The sequence below is a fragment of the Nerophis ophidion genome, linkage group LG04 (genome assembly GCF_033978795.1).
Source record: "Nerophis ophidion isolate RoL-2023_Sa linkage group LG04, RoL_Noph_v1.0, whole genome shotgun sequence".
In the NCBI taxonomy this organism is placed as follows: Eukaryota; Metazoa; Chordata; class Actinopteri; order Syngnathiformes; family Syngnathidae; genus Nerophis; species Nerophis ophidion.
This window is the reverse complement of record NC_084614.1, coordinates 81,976,987-81,998,747: the sequence shown is the minus strand read 5'-3', so window position 1 is coordinate 81,998,747 and position 21,761 is coordinate 81,976,987. Positions and strand designations below refer to the sequence as shown.

Below are 21,761 nucleotides of genomic sequence, written 5' to 3'. Positions count from 1 at the left end.
TGTAAGATTCTAGACCAAAACAATCGTTATTTGTTATTATTCCGCCGCAAGTTTGGAGTTTTCATCCAATCTGAACCCTTCAAGTATCAAAATGTTCTGCTCGACCGGGAATTGTGAGCTCCCCTCAAATTATTTTAACCCAGAATTCATTTTTCCCATTTAAAATGAATGCACTACTTTTCCAACTTGCACAACTCCCACATTTCTCACCCGGTTTGAACTGTTCCGACATCCAGACACTCTACTCACCCTGGAGAATCAAACTACCATTTTACAAGTTGAAAAAAAATTCCAGGAATTACCAGAATTTTACCAAAGCCCTATTTTCACCTCTTCCTGGAAAGTTTTCACAAGCCACATTTTTCAACCGATTATAACCTTCAAAACATTCCTCTTAGTTGCGACAACACATGTTCCTATTTTTTTTTCTGTACAAATTCCCGGGTTTCTCAAAATTCCAAAATAGCAATTCTCAATTCAAATTGTTGCTACGTCAACATTTTTCAAAATTCCAACACCAACCCATTCATATCTTCTAGGACAATTGTGCTAGTATCAATATTTTCATAAATGTCCCCCTTTTTTCCAAAAATCCCTTTCAAATGAATGAACGTATTCGTAGTTGTAAAATGCCCAAAATTTGCTTACATTTGCTCCACTTTCGAACCGATTCAGAACTTTCAACCATCCAAACACAGTATTCTTCTGATACATCAAAAGTAAAACATGTTTTCCCTTTCCCCAAATTCCTGGTTTTCCCAGGAATTTCCCCCTATTGACAATGAATGGGCAATATACAAACTTTTTACATCATCCGATTTGAACCGTTCCAACATCCACACACTCTACTCACCCTGGACATTCAAATGACCATTTTCAAAGTTGCTAGAATAATTATGTATAAGTTATCACATAACACTTATGCTTAAAGGCAGTTGCTATAGTTATCAGTTGTGCGGAAGTTGTACTTTTCTATCTGTGCTAAGGGACCACTTGCAATCTTGGGTTGCGAGTCACCTAATATCAGTGTTTGTGTCCAAACCCGGCCTGCTGACTGCCAAGGACGAACATCGAGTCCGGTGACGCAGACAAACCAGTGACAGGGCGATATCACGAGTCTCAGCACATTTCTATTTCTGAATAATCATATAGTGTCTCACTGGGGCTGCTGAAATTACTCCCTTCCTTCAGAAGCAGCCTCAGTGATGTAACCAGGACCTCCCGAATAAATAGTGGAGCACGTGGGCTGTGCCTTAGAGCGTAGTTTGGAACTGTAAAGGAATGTACTGCACAATACGTCTCTCCTCATGAGCCAAATTCAACCTTGTCTCTGCAAAATCCTTGCTTTGTGTCTGTTTAATAGATGTCATCAGTGTTTGAACCTGACACAAGTTCCCAAAAAAATCCCAGGAATTCCCAGAATCCCCGGTTTACCAAAGCCCTATTTTCACCTTTTCCTGGAAAGTTTTCACAGTCCACATTTTTCAACCGAATCCACCCACAAAACATTCCTCTTAGTTGGGACAACACATGTTCCTATTTTTTTTTCTGGTTTGCCCAAAATTCCAAAATACCAATTCTCAATTCAAACTGTTGCCACGTCAACTTTTTTTCAAAATTCCAACACCAACCCATTCATATTTTCTAGGACAGTGGTTCTCAACCTTTTTTCAGTGACGCACTCCCTGTGAACATTGTTTTTAATTCAAGTACCCCCTAATCAGAGCAAAGCATTTTTGGTTGAAAATAAGAGATAAAGAAGTAAAATACAGCACTATGTCATCAGTTTCTGATTTATGAAATTGTATAACAGTGCAAAATATTGCTCATTTGTAGTGGTCTTTCTTGAACTATTTGGAAAAAAACTTGTTGAAAAATAAACAATTAATTTAATTAAAAACAAAGATTTCTACACATAAAAGTAATATTCAACTTAAAGTGCCCTCTTTGGGGATTGTAATAGAGATCCATCTGGAAACATGAACTTCATTCTAAACATTTCTTCACAAAAAAATAAATCTTAAACATCTATATTTATGGAACATGTCCACAAAAAAATCTAGCTGTCAACACTGAATATTGCATTGTTGCATTTCTTTTCACAGTTTATGAAATAACATTCATATTTTGTCTAAGTATTATTCAATAAATATATTCATAAAGGATTTTTGAATTGTTGCTATTTTTTTTCAGAATATTTAAAAAAAAATCTCACGTACCTCTTGGCATACCTTCAAGTACCCCCAGGGGTACACGTACCCCTATTTGAGAACCACTGTTCTAGGACAATTGTGCCAGCATCCATTTTTTTCAAAAATGTCCGCCTTTTTTCCATAATTCCCCCAAAATTCCCTTTCGAATGAATGGATGTATTCATAGTTCTAAAATGCACCAAATTCTCGAACTTTTGCTCCACCTTTTAACCGATTCAGACCTTTCAACCATCCAAACAAAGTATTTTTCTGATACATCAAAAGTAAAACATGTTTTCCCTTCCCCCAAATTCCCTGGAATTAACAGAAATTTCCCCCTATTGACAATGAATGGGCAATATACAAACTATCCACATTTCTCATCCAATTTGAACCGTTCCAACATCCACACACTCTACTCACCCTGGACATTCAAGCCAACATGTTCCCTGGTTTTGAAAACTCCCTGGAATTAACAGGAATTTCCACCCATTAAATTTAAATTGGCGATATACAAAAACTTCTCCATTTCTCATTCGATTTGAACCGTTCCAACATCCACACACTCTACTCACCCTGGACATTCAAGCATTTCAGTTCCACTCCCGCGCACACTGGCCTTTCACATGCAATTCCGATCGGACTTGCAAATTCTTGTTCATTTTGTGTCCCACTGGCAGCCATATTGTGCTTGTTCGTATTGAAGGGACCGAGGAAGCAGGCCTAACAACTAAAAGTTTTTAGTTGTGATGAGAACAGACTTTTCTGGAAAAAGATGCCAAAGCGGACTTACATCACAGCGGAGGAAAAGACGACCTCACTTTCTGCGGAGCCCAAAGACACCGCCCCTCCCTCTCCTCTCCTGAGCTGCTTCTTTGCCGATGTTAATGTACGTGGATTTTCTTTTTTAAATATTTATTATTGGGGCAATATGGTTGCTAATGTTAAGGATTTTTGTGATTTCGGATCGTTTTTGTGGGCACCAAAGGGACTTCTGTGCGTGTTGCCAGAGAAGAGCTTGTGATTGTTTTTTAGGCTTGCTAACAAAAAGATAGTTAATTCCTCATGTGTGTTTGTAGTACAGTACTGTATAGCACTTCACATTGTGTTCAAACCTTCACTTAAATATGGACTTTTGTGGAGGCCGGAACCTATTGTTCATTTTTAGTTTGTTTTTTTACAGAGAAATGTGCTTTAATATTTATTTGTAAGTTCACATTCAATTATACAAATATGTATTGGAATGTAATCTATTTAGTACTTCCTACGGTCGGATTTTTGAATATGAAACATCCACACACCCAACATTTACAGTACCTGCTGCGAGGGGTCCTGAGACATGTTCATCATGGACGGTGGGAAGGAATGAGGCTGCTGCATGCTGTCGTCATGACAACAATGACATCATCATCAGCACAACACACAGGCTTCAGAGTAGGTGCATTAATCAAGGCCTTACAAGGAAGGATGCGAGGAGTCATCTTTGTCATCTCCGGCTTCTGGCTCGTCGTCGTAGTCGAAACGATCCAGCAGCGTCTGGGAGGAAGAGGGACTTTGAGCGCGGGGAGCGTTTGTGGGGCACGTTTGAAGCGGCGGCCATCCGACCACTCACCCGATCAAAGGCCGTCTTCTGCTGGGAGGGCGGGGCAGGGCGCGGGGGCGCTGGGCTGAAGACGCGGGCGACGTGTTGGACGTCCGGCTGAGGGGCGGGAGGCTGAGGGGCAGGAGGCTGAGGGGCGGGAGGCTGAGGGGGTGGCTCCGCTTTCGCCGGTTGCTGCTGGAAGTTCTGGAGCATCTGCTGAAGCTGAGCGGTGGGAGGGGGAGCAAAGACCGTTGAGGAATCACGAGAATACGCGCACAAAAAATTGTTATTTTGACAAGTATCCTCACAAATGTGATGTGGTTAAATTGTCATTTTAGTAATGTCTTGTCAATGTAACACTCACCATGTGATTTATGTTGTGTTGCTTCCCTTCACTTTTACAATTGGATGTCCAATATAATGTACTACATACATTTTAGTGTTTTTTTTGTAATTGACCAACTTTATCATCATTGAAAATGTAATGTAAAATTGTATATAATGCCTCTGTCCTATAGCCACGCCCCCTTGTGATATATACTTCCGTTTACAGCAGTCATGTCAAAAATATATTTTCTCGCTGGCTACTAATAAGTACAACTGGTTGGGAACTAACAGTGTTGGGATTATGGTCATCCAAATATGATCAGCAAAGTAGAAAGCCACCAACCCAACATGTAAGCAAGCTTGGTGACGCTAACTATGCTAACTAGCGAGTTTGTTTCGCCGCCCTGTTGTCTCCCTGTCCTGCGGTAAAGTGTGGCGTTTAGGCAAGAGGAACATCAAGTACCTGCGGCTGAGGCCAGCGCTCAATAAGTAGATCCTATTCTTTTATATTGTAGTGCGTTTACGGATTATAAATCGCTCCGGAGAATAAGTCGCACCGGCCGAATATGCAAAATAAAGAAGGAAAAAAACATATAAGTCGCACTATACCAGGGGTCACCAGCGCGGTGCCCGCGGGCACCAGGTCGCCCGTAAGGACCAGATGAGTAGCCTGCTAGCCTGTTCTAAAAATAGCTCAAATAGCAGCACTTACCAGTGAGCTGCCTCTATTTTCTTAATCTTATTTGTTTACTAGCAAGCTGGTCTCGCTTTGCTCGACATTTTTAATTCTAAGAGAGACAAAACTCAAATAGAATTTGAAAATCCAAGAAAATATTTTAAAGACTTGGTCTTGACTTGTTTAAATTAGTTCCTTTATTTTTTAACTTTGCTTCTTATAACTTTCAGAAAGACAATTTTAGAGAAAAAAATACAACCTTAAAAATGATTTTAGGATTTTTAAATACATATACCTTTTTATTTCCTTCCTTTTCTTTCCTGACAATTTAAATCAATGTTCAAGTATTTTTTTTTTTTTTTTACTGTAACGAATAATAAATACATTTTAATTTAATTCTTCATTTTAGCTTCAGTTCTTCCGACAAAGAATATTTGTGAAATATTTCTTCAAAATTATTATGATTAAAATTCAAAGAAAGGATTCTGGCAAATCTAGAAAATCAAATTTAAATCTTACTTCAAAGTCTTTTGAATTTCTTTTAAAAACTTTTGTTCTGGAAAATCTAGAAGAAATAATGATTTGTCTTTGTTAGAAATATAGCTTGCTCCAATTTGTTATATAAAATAACAAAGTGCAGATTGGATTTTAACCTATTTAAAACATGTCATCAAAATTCTAAAATTAACCCTAATCAGGAAAAATTACTAATGATGTTCCATAAATTCTTTTTTTAATTTTTTCAAAAAGATTCGAATTAGCTAGTTTTTCTCTTCATTTTTTTGGTTGAATTTTATAGTCGAAATTGAAGATAAACTATGTTTCAAAATTTAATTTTCATTTTTTTCCTGTTTTCTCCTCTTTCAAACCGTTCAATTAAGTGTTTTTTTCATCATTTATTCTCAACAAAAAACTTTCCGTAAAAGAAAAAAAATGTACGACGGAATGACAGACAGAAATACAAATTTTTCTATATATATAGATTTATTTATTAAAAGTAAATTGAGCAAATTGGGTATTTCTAGCAATTTATTTAAGTGTGTATCAAACTGGTAGCCCTTCGCATTAATCAGTCCCCAAGAAGTAGGTCTTGGTTTCTAAAAGGTTGCTGACCCCTGCACTAGAGTGAGTATAAGTCGCATTTTTGGGGGAAATTTATTTGATAAAATCCAACACCAAGAATAGACATTTGAAAGACAATTTAAAATTTATAGTCTCTTACGTGAATGAGATAAATATAATTATTTGATATTTTACGGTAATGTGTTAATAATTTCACACACAATAATTTCACATGGCCAAACTATGAAAAAAACTGCGACTTGTAATCAGAAAAATACGGTAATTTACTTACGTGAAGTTTGTTATTAGAGTTCCGGTCGGGCGGGTTTTCACAGCACACATTTACGGTGTTGTGTGTTGCACGGAGATTTTTTACTGCATGATTACTGATAAGAAAACCAAAATAGCGCCATCTTTTGACACTCCTCCTTTGACTCCTATCCTTACACGCAACAATATTTCATTAAAAAAACGAGGAAGTGATATTTTGACACGGATAATATCACTAATTAATATTGCATTTGTCTTTTGGTCAAAGGTTACTTTCCAAATAGGCTTCTTTTGTGATTGATGCTGTATTACTGCCTTCCCCAATGTTTAACCAACACATTCCAGTTCACAAACAGTCTGTTTTTTGCTCTTTGGCTCTCTCTCTTTTTTTCTTCCCATTAAGCCAGGTGTCAAAGTCGTTTTCACTGAGGGCCACATCGCAGTTATGTTTTGCCCCAGAGGGCCGATTCTAACAGTGAATACTTTATTACACAATTTTTTATGCATTTTATTTGTAAATATTTTTTTTTCAATCTAAAATTTTAAAAATATCATAAGTTGCAATAATTTCTGTAAATTACTGTAAATAGAAAAACAGTACTGCTGTTTTTATGGTAAAAAAAAGGCAGCTCAGTTGCCAGAATTCTACTGTAAAATGTACTTTTTTTTTTTAAAGTAAATAAAAAAAATGCAACTTTACAATAAAATTTTGACACCTGAGCTACCAGGGTTTTTTTTTACCGCAAATTAACAAATGTAGATTTTTTTTGTGTATTATTGTAAATACCAAAACGACACCAGAGTTTATTACAGTAAAAAAAAAGTACTGTTTTTTTCATTTATAAAAAAATGCTGTAAAAACCACAGTATATTTCACAATTTTACCTAGAAATCTATTGCTACTTTTACACTGCACAATTTGATGAATAACTTGCTTTGAAGTCATTATTTTTAGTATTTATTTATATTAAAAAAAACGTTTGAATGTTTGGCAACATATTTTTGCAAAATTACACAGTATTTCAGTGAACAAAATTTGCGATTACACGGAGTAGATATTTTTTTTTCTCCCAAAGCAGAAAGAAAGAAAGCATTTAGTAAGGAAAGTTATTGATTGATAGATTGATACTTTTATTAGTAGATTGCACAGTGCAGTACATATTCCGTACAATTGACCACTAAATGGTAACACCCCAATAAGTTTTAAGTCGGGGTCCACTTTAATCAATTCATGGTACAAATACATACTATCAACATAATACAGTCATCACACAAGTTAATCATCATAGTATATACATTGAATTATTTACATTATTTACAATCCTGGGGGTGGGATGAGGAGCTTTGGTTGATATCAGAACTTCAGTCATCAACAATTGCATCAACAGAGAAATGTGGACATTGAAACAGTGTAGGTGTGACTTAGTAGGATATGTACAGCCAGCAGAGAACATAGTGAGTTCACATAGCATAAGAACAAGTATATACATTAGAAGTACATTTGAGATGTTTATAATCCGGGGAGATGGGATGTGAATGGAGGAGGCTATTAGTAAAGTGTTGAAGTTGCCTGGAGGTGTTGTTTTAGAGCGCTTTTGAAGGAATATAGAGATGCACTTACTTTTATACCTGTTGGGAGTGCATTCCACATTGATGTGGCATAGAAAGAGAATGAGTTAAGACCTTTGTTAGATCGGAATCTGGGTTTAACGTGGTTTGTGGAGCTCCCCCTGGTGTTGTGGTTATGGCGGTCATTTACGTTAAGGAAGTAGTTTGACATGTACTTCGGTATCAGGGAGGTGTAGCGCATTTTATAGACCAGGCTCAGTGCAAGTTGTTTTACTCTGTCCTCCACCCTGAGCCAGCCCACTTTGGAGAAGTGGGTTGGAGTGAGGTGTGATCTGGGGTGGAGGTCTAAAAGTAACCGGACTAGCTTGTTCTGGGATGTTTGGAGTCTAGATTTGAGGGTTTTGGAGGTGCTGGGGTAGCAGGAGGTGCAAGCGTAATCGAAGAAGGGTTGAATGAGAGTTCCCGCTGAATCCTCAAGGATTGCAGAGTGGAGATTCTGTAGAGGAATCTCGTTCTTTGGTTGACCTTTTTGATCACCTTGGTTGCCATTTTATCACAGGAAAGATTAGCCTCTAGAATGGAACCTAGGTAGGTGATCTCATCCTTCCTGGTGATAACAATGTCACCCACTTTTATAGTGAAGTCACTGACCTTCTTAAGTTTGATATGGGACCCAAATAGGATGGATTCCGTTTTACCTAAGTGTATGGATAGCTTGTTGTCAGCGAGCCAGGTGCAAATATTAAGGAGTTCAGCACTGAGGATTTGTTCCACCTGTGACTTGTCCCTGCCTGATACCAGCAGGGCCGAGTCATCCGCAAACAGGAACAATTCACAGTGGCATGCTGATGGTATGTCATTTACGTATATTAGGAACAGTAAAGGTCCTAGTATACTGCCTTGGGGGACTCCACAGCTTACTGAGAGGGGAGGGGACATGGTGCCGTTCACCTCTACCACCTGTTTCCTCCCTCCAAGTAAGATTGCATCCAGCTCCATGAGGTTTCGTCGAATCCGATTGCTCGGAGCTTATCCAACAGTATAGCGTGGTTAACGGTGTCAAAGGCCTTCTGAATGTCCAGCATGACCATGCCGCAGTATTTATAATGTCCAGCATGTCCAGCAGTATTTATAATGTCCAGCATGACCATGCCGCAGTATTTATAATGTCCAGCAGTATTTATAATGTCCAGCATGACCATGCCGCAGTATTTATAATGTCCAGCATGACCATGCCGCAGTATTTATAATGTCCAGCATGACCATGCCGCAGTATTTATAATGTCCAGCATGACCATGCCGCAGTATTTATAATGTCCAGCATGACCATGCCGCAGTATTTATAATGTCCAGCATGACCATGCCGCAGTATTTATAATGTCCAGCATGACCATGCCGCAGTATTTATAATGTCCAGCAGTATTTATAATGTCCAGCATGACCATGCCGCAGTATTTATAATGTCCAGCATGTCCAGCAGTATTTATAATGTCCAGCATGACCATGCCGCAGTATTTGCCCGCGTCCACCTCATGTTTGATGTGGTCGGTCAGATAGAGAAGGCATGTGTCAGTGGAGTGCTTAGTTCTGAAGCCGGATTGGAATTTGTACATTAGTTTATTAGTAGCAAGGTATCTATCAACTTGTTCATAAACTATTTTCTCCATTACTTTCGAAATGGAACTGAGAATAGAAACAGGTCAGTAGTTACAGTACTTTATTCATACATATAATTTTCAGGATTTCGAGGGGCCAAATAAAATGAAGTGGCAGGCTACATCTGGCCCCCGGGCCTTGAGTTTGATACTGGGCAGTGTAAACTTGCTTCTCTGTAACCTGATGTTATTTGATATCTCACATAAATACCTTGGCTTTCTCTGGACATGTCTTTAATGAATAGGAACATCTCCAAAACAGATAGAAATAGAGAAGTGCTCACCTGCTGACCCTGTGTGGTCTGGAAGAGCTCCGCCACGGCGGCGAAGGGGTTGTCCTCTTTCTGCAGCTGACCCGCAGGCGCGGCGGCAGGGTTGGCCGTCGTCACCGTGGTGACGGCTTCTTTGGCTGGAGACGGAGGTGTACCTGCAATTACCAATGATCAGCTCCATCCTTTTTTGAAAAAAGAAGGTCGTCTGAGCGGGAACACAAACCGCCGTCACCTGGCTCGTCGGAGCCGGCGTAGGGCCCCGCGCCCCCGCTGGCGGCCATGTCCAGGAGGGGCTGAATGACCTCGCTCTTGAAGACATTGTTCTTCTGCCACAGGTTCAACACTCGCACGAGCTTACTCTACAAGAACACAGGTGAAATGTGAAGAGAACTATGAGGATGGGCGACATGGTCTAAAACAGGAGAGTGCATACTATGACCAACGGGCCAAGTGTGGCCCGCCAGCGCTTTCAATTGGGCCCGCGAGACGAAATGAGAATTAATAAGAAATCCAGTTCGCAGGGAGATTCCAATTAGTTTTAAAAGTCTAGCAACATTGATACTATTACTTTGTCGCCATCTTGTGAAAAAACTGAGTAATTCAAGTCATTGACCTATAATTTTACTTTGAATGGAGTCATGCGCAGCATTAACTTATATTACCTAATGCAAAAAACCTTCCCTAGTCATGGTGCAAAAAAAATATATATCCTTCCAAAACAAAATGTCAATTCTGAACAACCTGCTCACTGAACTTAATGGATATTAGAAAAAACGTCTCACACCATACGTTTTTTTAAGATTACATCCATTTAAATCCATTACAAAGCATTATGGGAAAATACAAAACACTCTCCACGCTTATACCTGTTATGCGCATTTTAGCTGCTTGATATTTCTGATTGATTACAAAACTTTAAGGAGGTTGTCACAGAAGCAAAAATGGTAGGAGTTGAACTTTCACATACTATTAATATCCATTATATTAAGTATATATCCATTGTATTAAGGGACGTCGTGGCGCAGTGGGAGAGTGGCCGTGCGTAACCCGAGGGTCCCTGGTTCAAATCCCACCTAGAACCAACCTCGTTGTGTCCTGAGCAAGACACTTCACCCTTGCTCCTGATGGGTGCTGGTTGGCGCCTTGCATGGCAGCTCCCTCCATCAGTGTGTGAATGGGTAAATGTGGAAGTAGTGTCAAAGCGCTTTGAGTACCTTGAAGGTAGAAAAGCGCTATACAAGTACAACCCATTTATCAATATAATACACATACACAGACAAATTTATATAACATTACTTTACCATTTTTTTTTAGCCAAAAGCGGCCCTAAAGTCAAAAAGTTTGGACACCTTTGATTTAATGCAATATACTGTAAAATCAACAACATGAAATTTTTTTGATTTGTATCGTATTTCTGTTAACTGTGTCAAAAAAATCAAATACACAAATGTTAAAAAAAAAACCAACCTTATTATACAGTAAAAAACTATTAGATCAGTAGCCAGACTTACTGTAATTTAAAAACAAGACACTGTTTTCACATTTACACTAATGCACCATAAACACAAGAGTTTATTGTTAGTGTTGATTTTACAGTTTTGTTGACATTGTTTGAGTGTTTTCTTTGCTTGTGTTGACATTTCCTTTCTGCCTTGATAGCTGAGGGGATTATAATCAGAGGAAATTTGTATTTGAAATAAAATTGTTTACATTCCATATAGTTTTCTCCTGCTCCTTATTTTCCATAGGTCACAAAAATATTAGTAATTATCGATGTGGACCTAGGGCTGGGCGATATGGACAAAAAAATTATATTTTTGGAGGCGGCGGCGATGACCAAGAAGAACGCGGAGTTGGAATATAATTACAACACTTTATGTACATATTTATATACATATTTACATATTATTTACATACTTATACAATATGTAACTACAAGCTCCATTCACAGACAGAGTCCCATTGCTTTTATGAGCGGTTGAGCGAGTCAAAAGCTGGGAAAAAAAATTAGTTTTAAACATTTTTTAATTTTTTATTTGTGGCGGCCGTAATTCTTCCATGGCGGGCCGCCACAGATAAATGAATGTGTGGGAAACCCTGATGATGAAGAGGGCGGTAAAGGCAGCGCTTTTTCATAGCACGCCCGTATTAATGTTGAAGGACAAAAATCAGCAGACATCTGCGAGAACAGTTGCTCTAAAACTCGCGAGTCTCCCGGAAAGTTTGGGTGGTTTGACATGTGTGATGCTGTCAAACGCAATTCATTTAAAACTCGCGAGTCTGAGACCCCTGGTTTATACATAGCACAAAGCAACAACAAAAAAATTCTATATGTATTGTTATTTCGTTTTAAATTTCAAAAGAGTTTTGAGGCTCCCATTGTTTTGGGGGAGGACAAGGAAGCCAACAAATAAGCAGCGTTTGGTAATTTTAACGTGAAATAAATTATATCGCTATTACGATATTTTCTTAATAAATGATAAATGGGTTGTACTTGTATAGCGCTTTTCTACCTTGAAGGTACTCAAAGCGCTTTGACACTACTTCCACATTTACCCATTCACACACACATTCACACACTGATGGGGGGAGCTGCTATGCAAGGCGCTAACCAGCACCCATCAGGAGCAAGGGTGAAGTGTCTTGCTCAGGACACAACGGACGTGACGAGGTTGGTACTAGGTGGGACTTGAACCCGGGTCCCTCGGGTTGCGTGGCCACTCTCCCACTGCGCTACGCCGTCTTAATTCATATCTTTTTTTAAAATACATCGATATATCTTACAAACTCGATATATCGCCCGGCCCTATGTGGACCGATATAAATGACTGATAACGTACACATCCAGCCCTATCAGAGTGAAGTGAGGTGAATTATATTTATATAGCGCTTTTCTCTAGTGACTCAAATCACTTTTACATAGTGAAACCCTTTTGATTGATTGATTGATTGATACTTTTATTAGTAGATTGCACAGTACAGTACATATTCCGTACAATTGACCACTAAATGGTAACACCTGAATAAGTTTTTCAACTTGTTTAAGTCGGGGTCCACGTTAATCAATTCATGGTAAAATATCTAAGTTACATTTAAACCCGTGTGGGTGGCGCTGGGAGCAGGCGGGTGAAGTGCCTTGCTCAAGGACACAACGGCAGTGACTAAGATGGCGGAAGCGGGGATCGAACCTGGAACCTTCAAGTTCCACGGCCGGTCTACAAACTGAGCTATACCGCCCCGAGAGCTCCAAGTGCACATTTTCTCTGGGTTTGCTTCTTACCCTCTCCTCTAGCGGGCAAAGGCAGAGGTTCTCGAAGGTTCCTGTGATGTTCTTGGTGAACCTCGGTCCAAACACGTCCTTGTCCGCTCCGAACTGGTGCCGGGACTGGCGGACAATAGAATCCACCACATACAGGCCCGCGACCTTGTACTCCGGCTTGCACTGAAGACAAAAAAACACAAGCGTTCAATTAAAAGTCTTCTCTATTACAACCGGGTCCATTTTAGTTGTCATTTCCTTTTTCTCACCTTTTTGATGAACTTCTCCACAATCTGGACCACGTGTTTGTAAAGCTGCACGCAGGAGACATGTTATGATTGATTCGGCCCCGATCGACTTACTTTGTGACTTACTTTTAATGCCTTGATGGCCGACTTGGTGATGGAGATCATCTTGGCCCGAGATATCGGTGGCTTGGAGTCCATCAAGGAGAATAACTGCAGACACGGAAGAAGATGACACATCACCTGCTAGGATATTAACAGCTCATATCCTGCCAAGACTAAACCATGACCTGCATCATTGTACAGATGGCCAAACATTGGTTGGATGGTTCAAACACAGAATTGACCCTAAAACACAATTATCCGTACAGCTAAACGCAAGAGAAAACAGGCTGCAAATGCAAAAATCAAGTGCATGAGAGAACTGCTGCGGGTTCATGAAACAACAACAGACCTGGGCAAAAGATTTTCAATTCGGCTCGCCGGACGGACTACATCAACTTTTTTAGACCTTTAACATCAAAACTGTAGCTGCCATTATGATGTGCAATGCTGTTTTTAATGACTTTAAGTGGAACCATAGAAAGTATTTCAATGGTTGAAATTGTGGCTTTTTGGTGTAATAAGAGTTATTAGCAGCTCAGACCAGGAACACAAGCAGAGTGGGCAGGGTTTGTTCTCAGAGCAGCCAGCCCCAAACGCATGTGTCAGGAGCAGAAGCGGAAGCAAATTTTTACAACAAAATTCTGCATAAAAGTGATAATATATCATACTGTAGGTGTTTATTACGCTTCGCATTCATATTTTGCTGTTTGTTACATTTTGGTTCTGTTTTGCTTGATTGTAAAAGATGTCTATTAAGGAGCTGGCCTGACTAGTAAGTGATGCTCATATGTTGTTAATATTCAGTGTTTTATTGTTCGTAGTTAATATTGTAAATTAATTTCTTTATTTTTAATGTACATTTTGGGTGTCCTATTCGGTAAAAAAACTGTAAAATTCCACTTTGTTTGTTTAAGTGGTCTGTCATAACTTTTTTAGAATTCTATCGGATATTGTGACTTTTAAAGTTAAAGTAGCAATGATTGTCACACAAACTAGGTGTTGTGAAGTTTGTCCTCTGCATTTGACCCATCCCTTTGTTCACCCCCTGGGAGGTGAGGGGAACAGTGGGCAGCAGCGGTGCCGCGCCCGGTATTAGTGATACAGAAAAAAAGGGACCCAACACAAATACTGTAGAGCTAAATGTGTGTATCGTATTTTTCGGACTATAAGTCGCAGTTTTTTTTTCATAGTTTGGCCGGGGGTGCGACTTATACTCAGGAGCGACTTATGTGTGAAATTATTAACACATTACCGTAAAATATCAAATAATATTATTTAGCTAAATCACGTAATAGACTAGAGGTACAAGATTTCATGTGATTTATGGATTAGGAGTGACAGATAGTTTGTTAAACTATACGTATAGCATGTTCTATATGTTATAGTTATTTGAATGACTCTTACCATAATATCTTACGTTAACATATCTTTATTATGCATTTTCGTCCGGTGCAACTTATACTCGGAAAAATACGGTATATCATTTATACACACACACATTTATTCTCTCAATGTGGCCCCCCGACTCAACACATTTGCCCAGCTCTGCCTTGGACCTTACCAAGGGCACCAAAACAAGAGCTGTCTACCTGTGAAAAATCGACATATGTCTTCATTTCTTTAAACACCTGGTGATATTGTTAAATATTCCCTTTTTAAAGAGGGCTTTCCCTCAGGTTTGACACCCTTAAAGGGGGACTGCACATTTTTGAAAATGTTGCCAATCACTGACTATCCTTACCTTACGTAAGACAAGAACACATATCAGGGTTTCCTGCAGTTAAAAACTAAGTTATTTCACTGAACTTTTTTCTGTGTTGAAGCAGCAAAAAAGGACATTATCTTTAATGAAGACTTTCTGTCTCTGATAGTTGATATAATAATGTAACTGCATCATAAAGCCTACATGAACTCCATGGTGTTCAGGGATGAATAGTCTCTCCTATTGCTATTGTACTATTTTTTCAGCTATAGTTTTTTTTGATTGATTTATACTTTTATTAGTAGATTGCACAGTTCAGTACATATTCCGTACAATTTACCACTAAATGGGAACACCCCAATAAGTTTTTCAACTTGTTTAAGTCGGGGTCCACGTTATTCAATTCATGGTAGACATTAGTCATTAGTAATTTAGCAGCCTAATTTTGATTGGCAGGGTCCCTACTATCATATGTTGATAAAAGTATAACACTTACATAATAAAAATCAACTACAGGCTTCCTAAATGCTGTAATAAATTAAGCAGAGACCCCAAAAGGGACAAGCGGTAGAAAATGGATGGATGGATGGATGGATAGGGATGAGCATATGTCAGCATGTGGCCCCACTTTTAACTCTTTTTTCCAAACACTTATCGCAAACGCTTACTTACAGTAAGTCATTAATTTGACTTGGTAAGTCATTATTTTAGTATCTCAGGTAACTTGGACTGTTTTGTTTTTACTTTACGTAAAAAATATAGAGATATATATCGTATATTGCCATTCAGCAAATGGAACGGAAAACACAACCAAAAGTTGTAGGCTTCTTCACGCAACGAAGCTGGCCTACGTCACCACAGTCTGTAGTCTATTGTCGCCCCAGGCTGTGGTGGCAGCAACGAGGTGGAGTTGTGATGGCGACCTTAAGCAAAGTTGATATATATGTATATACTAGGGGTGTAACGGCACGTGTATTTGTATTGAACCGTTTCGGTACGGGGGTTTCGGTTCGGCACGCGGCAGTACCGAATGAGTTTGGAAGCAGAAGTCTTCACAAGCTGCTCTGCTTTCTGCCTCTGTTGCTCTGTCTCAGCAGCAAGCATTGTCCCGCCCACACAACCATCTGATTGGTTACATACAAAGCCAATCAGCAGTTCGTATTCAGAGCAATGTAACAGCCAATCAGCAGTGCGTAATCAGACTTAAGAACGATGTTGTCAATACTTCAGCATCGAGCACAGAGATAATCGTTTAGCAGAGGAGCAGCGCACTCTACCCAAATTTTACTAAACACTTCCCAGTCACAACTATTACAAACATCACTATGAGCCCGTTGACCTTCTAGAAACTTAAACTGCAGCTCAGCTCGCTCACAGTATAGGCTTGAGGTGAGGGCTAATTAGCTTTTAGCGTAACGTTAGCTCATTTTGCTGTGTGGCGTGTGTGTGTGTGCGCGTGTGTGTGAATAGTGAAGTGAAGTGAATTATATTTATATAGCGCTTTTTCTCTAATGACTCAAAGCGCTTTACATAGTGAAACCCAATATCTAATTAATAGTCTCCTATTGCAATTGTACTATTTTTGCAGCTATAGTTACATTAATCATTAGTAATGTAATAGCCTAGTTTTGAATAGCAGGGTCCCTGCTATCACATGTTGATAAAAATACATTTACATAATATAAGTCAACTACAGGCTTCCCAAATGCTGTAATAAATTAAGCATGATGAGTTGACATTAAACTGTTTCAATGGAAACTGTTTAATGTTGCACTTTTTAATATGTAGAAGAAAGATTTTGTCATTTTATTTAATCAAAGCAACAACTTGAGGCAGTTTAATGTGGATTAACATGGGCAGAATTATTGTAGTGTTCCCAATGTTAAAAAGATAAAGCCATTGTTTGCAAATTTGGTAAATAAATAACCAAAACATTTACATTTTGTTGTTTTCTTACTGTAACGGAAAATGAACCGAACCGTGACCTCTAAACCGAGGTACGTACCGAACCGAAATTTTTGTGTACCGTTACACCCCTACTAATCAGACATATTTGGTCAGTGCTAATCCCTGCTAACATCCTTTTTAAGCTAGCTGTATGTACGTATTGCATCATTATGCCTCATTTGTAAGTATATTTAATTTCCTTTACTTATGTCCTCTGTGTATTTAATTTATTTGTGTATGTCACATGACACATTATCTGTATTTAATATCGACTGAATTTCTGATGTTGTTCCAGACCACAGCAAATGTTACCTAGCTCGCAAATATTGTAATAAATCCATTAGAAGAAGGTGTTTCCTTTAACTTGGACACACACATCTGCACCTTTGGTCATTGAAAGAAAGTCATTTCCAGGAGTTATATCATCTTGTAAGAAGTTTTACTAATGTTTTCTAATGTTGTAAAAATGTGTATAATAAATGTTATATTTCCACATCATGTGTTGCCTTCATGACAACGCTTAGATGAGGCTTTTAATTTTTGCGACTCCAGACAGATTTTTTTTTTGGGTCCAATATAGCTCTTTTAACATATCTCCTATGTGTGACTGCCATCAGCCGGTCACACTTGTCATTACACCATGTACCCCCCAAAAAATTGCTTCGAGGTCGGTAAGCAAAACCAGAATTATTCCGTACATGGTTATAAGGTGCACTCTTGAGTTTTGATAGGGGGAAAAAACGGATTTTAAGTGTGCCGTATAGTCCGGAAAATACGGTAGTTTGACAAATAAATTTGTAGCACAAATGAATGGGACTAGTTTGCGTAGATTATGACAAGGCAGGGGGCTGGTTATGAATAATAACACATTTACCAATAGAGTACTTTCAATTCTAATAACAAATAAAATGTAATAGTTAACATGCAAACAATAGTAAACAAAAATTGATTGCAGCACATTTTGGTGGGTGGCTATGAATAACAATACGTTAACAACACGACTATAATCTATAACAAAGGTTGCATTTATTATTTTATTGCAGCATTTCCCCCTTGCATGAGTTGTATATGTTTTTTGGGTTTTTTTTTTACCCTTTGCGTTCATATTTCGCTGTTTTGGTTGCATTTTCCATTAAGCGATGCGGCTTCATAGCTTACCAAAGTCATACGAAAACATTTTGATAGATTTTTGAGCGCCATGTGTAATGTTTATACATTTTCAATGGAACATATAAACTGTTGGTGTTGTTTATGTGTGACTGCCATCTACCGTTGGCACTTACCATTACACCATGTACCAAAAACAAAATACTTCGACGTGGGTAAGCAAAACCAGAATTATTCCGTACGTATTTATAAGGCGCACTGTTGAGTTTTGAGAGGGGAAAAAAATGTTTTAAGTGCGCCGTATAGTCCGGAAAATACGGTAGTTTGACAAATAAATTTGTAGCACAACTGAATTGGACTAGTTTGCGTAGATTATGACAAGGCCGGGGGCTGGTTATGAATAATAACACATTTACCAATAGAGTACTTTCTTTTCTAATAACAAAAAAAAAATGTAATAGTTAACATGCAAACGATAGTAAACAAAAATTGATTGCAGCACATTTTGGTGGGTGGCTATAAATAATAATACGTTAACAACACAACTATAATCTATAACAAAGGTGGCATTTATTATTTAATTGCAGCATTTCCCCCTTGCATGAGTTTTATATGGGTTTTTTTACCCTTTGCGTTCATATTTCGCTGTTTTAGTTGCATTTTCCATCAAGCGATGCGGCTTCATAGCTTACCAAAGTCGTACGAAAACATTTTGATGGATTTTTGAGCGCCATGTGTAATGTTTATACATTTTCAATGGAACATATAAACTGTTGGTGTTGTTTACTCGAGTCATATTGCAGTCTACACCTATCTCTTATGTGTGACTGCCATCAACCGATGGCACTTATCATTACACAATGTACCAAAAAAAAAATACTTCTATGTTGGTAAGCAAAACCAGAATTATTCCGTAAATGGTTATAAGGCGCACTGTTGAGTTTTGAGAGGGGAAAAAAAATGTTTTAAGTGCGCCGTTTAGTCCGGAAAATACGGTAGTTTGACAAATACATTTGTAGCACAAATGAATTGGACTAGTTTGCGTAGATTATGACAAGGCAGGTAAATGTGTTATGAATAATAACACATTTACCAATAGAGTACTTCCTATTCTAATAACAAAAAAAATGTAACAGTTAACATGCAAACGATAGTAAACAAAAATTGATTGCAGCACATTTTGGTGAGTGGCTATAAATAATAATACGTTAACAACACAACTATAATCTATAACAAAGGTTGCATTTATAATTTGATTGCAGCATTTCCCCCTTGCATGTGTTTTATTTTTGTATGTGGACCATTTCGTTGCTGCCGTTTGTCCCCTGGTCATAATCGATTTGGACGCGTTTGTCATAATGCATCTTTTGGGAATTTCGGTGTTTTATATATACGTTAACAACACAACTATAATCTATAATAAAGGTTGCATTTATTATTTGATTGCAGCATTTCCCCCTTGCATGAGTTTTATGGGTTTTTTTACCCTTTGCGTTCATATTTCGCTGTTTTAGTTGCATTTTCCATCAAGCGATGCGGCTTCATAGCTTACCGAAGTCGCACGAAAACATTTTGATAGATTTTGGAGCGCCATGTGTAATGTTTATACATTATCAATGGAACATATAAACTGTTGGTGTTGTTTACTCGAGTCATATTGCAGTCTACACCTATCTCTTATGTATGACTGCCATGTACTGATGGAATTTATCATTACACCATGTATCAAAAAATATATATATACTTCGACGTGGGTAAGCAAAACCAGAATTATTCCGTACATGGTTATAAGGCGCACTGTTGAGTTTTGAGAAGGAAAAAAAATGTTTAAGTGCGCCGTTTAGTCCGGAAAATACGGTAGATTGACAAATAAATTTGTAGCACAAATGAATGGGACTAGTTTGCATAGATTATGACAAGGCCGGGGGCTGGTTATGAATAATAACACATTTACCAATAGAGTACTTTCTATCTATTCTAATAACAAATAAAATGTAATAGTTAACATGCAAACGATAGTAAACAAAAATTGATTGCAGCACATTTTGGTGGGTGGCTATAAATAATAATAAGTTAACAACACAACTATATTCTGTAATAAATCTGTAATACAGGTTGCATTTATTATTTGATTGCAGCATTTCCCCCTTGCATGTGTTTTATTTTTGTATGTGGACCATTTCGTTGCTGCCGTTTGTCCCCTGGTCATAATCGACTTGGACGCGTTTGTCATAATGCATCTTTTGGGAATTTCGGTGACAAAAAGCCACATGTGAGACACGTAGAAACGCCAGAAACGTCACTTTTCCAATGTTTTCTTACGTTCCATCCTTTGCATAGTCGGAATAAAAGAGTATTTTTGCATGGAAAAGAGGATTATTGTTAGGAAGGAAGACCGTTTGTGAGCACAATAAAAAAAAAACACGGGGGGGGTTAAGGCAATAAACACCACACAAATATTATTCATGCTGGACGTGCAAAATATGATATTAATTAGCAAATATTAGAAGAAATGAGTAGAAATGATGAACGTTACAGCCTGGTTTATATTACAGGTTGCTGTAACCTTCTAGAATGTTCTGCGCTAGCTAGCGTGTTAATGTGGCTTTAGTTGGAACAGTAGTAGTCAAATACATTTTAAAAAGTTTTAAATAATAAAAAGTTTGTATGATTACACCGAGAAAGCAGGAGAGTAGTAGCCGGGCATCAAGGCCTCGTCAGGCCGGCTAACCGCGCTCGAACTCGGATCCTCTTTCGAGCCCCCACGGAGCTTTTATGGAAGCATTTGGAGCCCGCGGGCCTACCTCCTGGTTGAAGGCGTTGACGGCATCCATGGTGGTGCGACACCCCGCGACGTCCCCTTAGCAGCTTCTGCCGGCGTTTAGTCCAGCAAGTCTGGCCGCAACATGTCCGCTGCTCGCTGCTAACGCGCCCAGCTAACCTTAGCACCAGCAGGCTAGCTCCTCGGCGGGCTCGCAAGGCATGCCGGGATGGAAAGGTTGTCGTGTCCAGATTCGACCGCTAGATGGCAGCACAGTAGGCGTATAAAGGTTATTTTCATTCCATTAAACATAAACATACATTTATGATGGACACAACAGTCAAGGCACGTTCACTAATCAGCGAAATATGTCAAAGAAAGAAAACACAAGCAAATACAGGGAGTATTAGATGATTATAATAAAAAAGGAAAATGAACTAAAACTTTCTGTTAGCATCTCTTATGTTAATTGGTCAGTTTTGACCCATGTCTTAAATCAGCTTTGAAATACTAAAAACTATTATGTATCATCCAATATGTTTCTCATCTCTTGGTTACCTTGTTAGGCTTCCTTATCCATGAAAATATTGGTTTTAATATTTTTATTGGGCCTTTTTTTGTCAGTATACCTCTCAATTTCAATTTAAAAAATGGTAAAATTAACCTCAAGAGAGTCGTATAAATAAATAAAAGGTTTTTGTGTTACCTGACTATTATTGAGAGGTATTACAACACATCTCTTAAATAAATTATTTATATGTATATTTTTTCATTTTAATAATTTTATACTGAATTGACTGGACATGCCCGTCTTTGTTTGTTTTTGTACTGGATAACAAGGTAAAATGAGAATCCCTTAAAGCTCACATGATTGGTAGAGAAACTGGCTTTCTGTGTGTTCAGTTTTGGCTCCAATTATTGCTTGATATTCTTATTTTTAGAACTGGGTCGAAACCAACCCTTATAACACCAAAGTCATAATTTCAACCAGAGCATTTTATAATTTAGTGGCAAAAAAAGAAGTTTTATT

General features: G+C 38.3%; 1 protein-coding gene across 1 annotated transcript in view; it reads right to left on the bottom strand.

Annotated features, from left to right (window-relative positions):
• The window catches only part of scaf4a (SR-related CTD-associated factor 4a), a 36,147-nt gene extending 15,213 nt beyond the window's left edge, over positions 1 to 20,934 (bottom strand). Inside the window, exons 1-9 of the mRNA XM_061899331.1 lie at positions 20,775 to 20,934; positions 13,239 to 13,322; positions 13,134 to 13,178; positions 12,886 to 13,047; positions 9,838 to 9,964; positions 9,618 to 9,760; positions 3,805 to 3,996; positions 3,652 to 3,728; positions 3,510 to 3,573 (exon numbers count right to left, since the gene is read on the bottom strand). Coding sequence (XP_061755315.1) covers positions 3,510 to 3,573; positions 3,652 to 3,728; positions 3,805 to 3,996; positions 9,618 to 9,760; positions 9,838 to 9,964; positions 12,886 to 13,047; positions 13,134 to 13,178; positions 13,239 to 13,322; positions 20,775 to 20,804 — 924 coding nt within the window. The 5' untranslated portion in view covers positions 20,805 to 20,934. The remainder of the gene's footprint in view (positions 1 to 3,509; positions 3,574 to 3,651; positions 3,729 to 3,804; positions 3,997 to 9,617; positions 9,761 to 9,837; positions 9,965 to 12,885; positions 13,048 to 13,133; positions 13,179 to 13,238; positions 13,323 to 20,774) is intronic.
• Positions 20,935 to 21,761: the final 827 nt, after the last annotated feature.